Here is a 5,185-nt window from a genome sequence, read left to right as displayed (position 1 = left end):
CTTTTTATGAAACCCCTCCTTAAGAAATTCAAGAGAAATTCAGGGGGAAAGAAAGAGTGTAGAGGTCAGTGACTATGTCTTATTAATATAATCTAAGTCTATTCTAATGACTGACCACAGAGGCCAATTTGAACTAATATTTACTTTCACTACTGAAAAAAAATTGGGAAATTTTTAAAAATTACTTTGACAGGACTGCTATTCTTCCCCCAAATGAACATTAACCTGAGGCCCTGTGTGAGGGCAGGTGCACAGCTCTGAGCACGAGCAGTAAGGCTCCACTTGCTTGTATCTGTCTATGGTGACCTTCCATAGAACACATTTGTTTTAGAAATGTTACCATGATGAAAACATCTCATTCTGCATCTCCCGAAATCTCTTAATTGCTGTGATTCTTTTTAACCTCTCAGCAAAGAAAGAATCCAGAAAATGCCTCTCAATACTTGTACCATGTTCATCAGGTAGATAACAGGACAAAAGACAGGAAAGAAGAAACTTCTGGGTGACATTAATAATGTGACTGTGGTATGTGCGAGATCCACTTGCATCCATAGAAAGGTCTGAGTGCTGCACACAGATCTGGATTTTTTCGGACTGGGTGGAGATGGGAAGCACCGATGCTGCATTTAATTAACAAGCCAACGTGACACCCTTCCACTGGAACAGCACCAAGCCAATTGCTTATGTTCTTATGAAGATAAATGTATGACAAGCACCAGTGAATTGCCACCGAATATCACAGTAGTCATTTTCCATCATTTCCTCCAGCAAACTTTAGTTCCTGGCAGGGCTGGCCTTCCATTCGCCTCCACTCTCCACTCCTTTGGGGACAAGCCTCTATGGGGAAATTTTTTCCAGGACCATCGGTAGCTCGCTAATTAGAAGGAAGCTTTTTTTTTTTTTAAGTGTTATAAGGCAGCTGAATAATGATGAATGCAGGAGAGGGAAAGACAAAAGGAAAAGAGAAAGAGTGAGCTACTGATGGTCCTGCCCATATTTTTTTAATGTCATTTGTATTGACTCCTTCTTTCTCATTGATGCTTATTAGTCTCACATTGTTCATCTTTGCATCATCTTGCAGGTGATGGATTATTTTTTCCTGAATCCTAGTTGTTTTTAAGAGATCCTTTCTTATCTTTTCACTAGCTGCACCAGCATCTTCGAGATCTGAAACTCTGTCTTCATTTTCACTTAAATGGTTTTGCAAGCATGTGATTGAGATTTTAAGTTCCTCTATATCTCTTTGACTCTGCTTCATGCGATCTATTTCTTTCCTGTATTGCTCAGTCAAGGAATCCGTCATTTTTCTAATCTCCTCTATATTTTTTTTAATCAATGTCTTCTTTAGAAGAAATTATTAATTTTTTTACTGCAGTGTTTTTTTTTCAGATTGGGTTTCCTCCCTATATTTCCGTAGTTGATTCTTTACTTCAGATGCTATGAGTCCTGAGAATTCTTTTTTTACTTCAGAAAATTCCACTCTGAGTTCCTCTGTAACTTTCTGCTGTTGCTTATTTACTATCAACCCTATTAATTCGTACATTTGAGCTGAGCTACTAGAAAAAAATTCCGCTCATAGTTCCTCTATGACTTTCTGCTGTTGCTTATTTACTATCGACACTATTAATTCATACATTTGAGCTGAGCTAGTGTCCTCTGAACTTGTTCTGGGTGGGCATTGGGTTTCCTCTATATGTTTCTGCATTTGATTCTTTGCTGCAGACATTATTAATTCAGAGATTTCTTTTTTCATTTCCAATCTGAGTTCCTCTATACCTTTCTGCAGTTGTTTCTTTATTTCAGAAGCCGTTGATTCATTGATTTCAGCTGTGTGATTCCCAATTTGTTCTGTGTTAGTGTCCTCTGCACTTGTTATGGTTGGGCTTGGGGTCTGAGACTGCATTTTGCTCCTTCTTGTCATTTTGTGTAGCACTGCCTTCTGAACTTTGTTGTAGAGCTTTGGTGCAGTTATAACCTTAGCACCTACTGAAGTTCACGTACAGATCTACAAAGTTTGGATTTATCCAGCTGTGCCTCGCTTGGGTCTGGCTGCTGTGCTCAGCTCCTTCCTGCTGCCTGCCTTGGAAGTGAAGTCTGGCAAGATGTTCTGCTCCTGGATTAGCTGGGTGGTTCTGTCCCCTATTCTCTCTGCAGGGACTGCAGTTGCAGGGTTTCACCCCAGACCTGAGCTGAGTCTGGAGGGGACAAGGTGCATTAGGGGGGAGAGGAAGCTCTCCCACACATTCATTGGGCCTGGGCTAGGACTGGATCTGGGGGTCCCCAGAACGCGGCAGAAATTCTCACGCAGCGGGCAGGGTAGGGGTGGGGTGCTGCGGAGTGTTGGGGGGCTCCCAAGGGGGTGGAAGAGGGGCTCACCCACACTGCACCAGGGCTTGGATCCGCAAGTCCTGTCCACGCAGGGTAGCAGGAAGCTCTCCCACACACTCACCTGGCCTGGGCTAGGACTGGATCTGGGAGTCCCTAGAACGTGGCAGAAATTCTCACGCTGCAGGCGGGTGGGGGTGGGGTGCTGCGTAGTGTTGGGGGGCTCCCAAGGGGGTGGAAGATTGTCTCACCCACACTGGCCTGGGCTTGGACCGGAAGGTCCTGCCTGTGCAAGGTAGCAGGAAGCTCTCGCACACCTCTAATCATCCTTGACACATGTAGGAAACTAGATTCACACTTACTGGGATCTGGGCAAAATCCCCACTTCTCATCTCTCTCATATCGGCTTGTCGTTGCGCACCACAGCAAGTTGTCTCCCCGACCTTCCCGGATACATGTATGATGCCACTGATGGTTGTACTGGAAGGGAAATACACATGGCATCCCGTGGTCATTCCCCTTGATTGTATATATATCTAGGAGAAAAGAGTTTACAAATTCAGATTTACAGTGTCAGCTTCATCTTTGGAAATTATCATCTGCTTAATGCACCTTTATTGATGGAAAGCCTTCCCGGGACAGACATTTGCTAAACCTCAGGGAGCCTTCCGGTGTTCGTCTAGTGTCTGTAAAAGACTAGGCCAAGCACTGGGCTCAGAAGGAATGCTGGGTAAAGTTTGCTTATGTATTTATCTAGCTGCATATTTCTGTGATGTGCTGTTATAGTAGCATAATACTTGTGAATGGATGAAAACGAAAACTTAATAGAGATTTTTCTGTAAAATATCTGCCAGCCCCCAAAGACATAAGCCATCAGAATCTAAAGCCTAATGGATCTGTAGGCATTTACTAATTTATTCATTCAATAAATATTCATTGAGTATTTAACATACCCTGCACTGTGATGATAATAGTGAACAAAACAACAAATACATTTTTTTTTTGGTGTGTGGTTTAGGGGGAGATATGAAGATAAAGCAAATATGCAAATAACTATACAATTTCAGGCAATAGTAAGTACCATGAAAAAAATAACATTGGGCAAGAACTGTGTGTGTGTGTGTGTGTGTGTGTGTGTGTGTGCATGAAGTGATAGGACACCACTGTAGGTGAGGTAGCCTCTCTGAATAAGATCTAGATGAAGAGACACGCTTAGGAAAAGGGTTATTCCAGCATAAGGAACAGCAAGAAGTATAAAAGATGAGAAAAGAATGTGTGTGTGGTAAATGAGGGAGAGCAAGGGAGCACTAGGGCAGTGGTGGCAAACCAATGCAGATGTGCCACAGCGGGCTGTTTGTGTCATTGAGAGCTCTAAAAGCTTTGCCATCATGGCTCTAGGGGAAGGGAAATAAAGGAAGTACCACAGGTCTGCTCATGCAGACCTGTCTCTGCCATGTTGTTATAGGCTTTGGCTTTTACTCTGAAGGTGGTGGGAAGCCACTGGCAGGATTCAAATAAGAAAGTGATGATTCTATTTCCACTGTTAAAGAATCAGTCAGGTGCAGTACGGCAAACAGTCTAAAAAGAGAAAGAGTGAAACGGGCTGGCCTCGAAGTTTCTCGAGGGGCCTAAAAGGAGATGGCCACACAGAGGCTGCTTTATCAGAGCATTACAAAGAGCCATCAGCCTTGGTCTTACACAGGAATCAAAACTTTTTTCATGAATTGGGACTTTCTATGGTGAGATCAAGCTGCCCTCAATCTAGTCAATAGCTCCTGGGCAAAAGGGTCAGCAATGGAGATTCCCCCACTTTGCAGGGCTGGCATGAGCTCACAGCATACTGCCAGCCTAGCAAGCAGGCCTGCTTAGGAGCTAGAGGTCTTTCAGGCCAGGGTATGTTCTTGCTCTTTGACCCATTGCCTTTACCAGAAGCAAGAAGATTTTCTCTTGCGTTAACATATGTATATGGCTAAAAGGTTAACACGAAGCAAAAGACCAAATTCTTCCTTGGAACTGCAGGGTTTTTGGTGAGGCTGGGCATGTCCCAGGTGGTCTGGCTGTAGAGAGCTATAGGTTTCAGAGTGCTCCTTTCCAGCACTGGCTTTATGAACCTTGAAAGCATCTTGCTCTGGCTCTGATCCTTCATTTAGTCCTTGTGCTACAGGAAATGGTCCTGTCTTGGGCTTTAGGAGTTCCTTGCTCTGCCTCCAAGGACTGGTTTAGACATTTTTGGAGGATATGGTTACATTAAAGCATAATTCCACAGAGCACTGTGAGGGGAGAAAGTGCTTCTATCTTGCTGGCCTTTGTAAACCAGGTGCGAAGCACAGTGCCTGATAAACAGTCAGTGCTGGATAAATGTGTATTCAGATGATGAACGGGTGAGATACAAAACAGTCTCTCAGAGACGTGGTTGGGGTTGTGTCAGAATTTAGCTATGTGATTCTCCTTCCTCTTTTTCTGCTTAAAAATGACAAAAATAATAACAAAATTATGAAAAATGAAAGTTCTCCCATAAATTATCCTTCCCACAAGCCATGCTTGGCACACACCAAATAAACCTTGACAGTAGCATGCCATTCATCTTCCAATGCCTGGCAGCAGAGTGCCACGTGGATGGGAGCCAGCAGGGAGGAGGCTGTGGGTGTCCTTTCCCACCTCCACGCATGGGGCTGAGTGGCTAAAGTAAGAGGAATGGCGGCAGGGACATTACTGTATTTGATTTGGTGAAATCCTTCACTTCTATTTTCCTTTTCTCTCCCTCTTATCCTTTCTTCTTCTTTCCATTGATTTTCCCAACTTAGGTTTTTCTTTCTCTCTTTCTTTTTTTCTTTTCTTTCTTTTTTTTTTTTTTTTTTTT

At 43.4% G+C, this 5,185-nt stretch overlaps 1 protein-coding gene across 1 annotated transcript in view; it reads right to left on the bottom strand.

Annotated features, from left to right (window-relative positions):
- Pla2r1 (phospholipase A2 receptor 1) overlaps positions 1 to 5,185 on the bottom strand; it is a 128,724-nt gene that overhangs the window by 104,240 nt on the left and 19,299 nt on the right. Inside the window, exon 3 of the mRNA XM_004629979.2 lies at positions 2,688 to 2,861. Coding sequence (XP_004630036.1) covers positions 2,688 to 2,861 — 174 coding nt within the window. The remainder of the gene's footprint in view (positions 1 to 2,687; positions 2,862 to 5,185) is intronic.

Source organism: Octodon degus, unplaced genomic scaffold (genome assembly GCF_000260255.1).
Source record: "Octodon degus isolate 3935 unplaced genomic scaffold, OctDeg1.0 scaffold00032, whole genome shotgun sequence".
NCBI classification, from domain to species: Eukaryota; Metazoa; Chordata; class Mammalia; order Rodentia; family Octodontidae; genus Octodon; species Octodon degus.
This window is presented reverse-complemented; position numbering and strand designations above follow the sequence as displayed.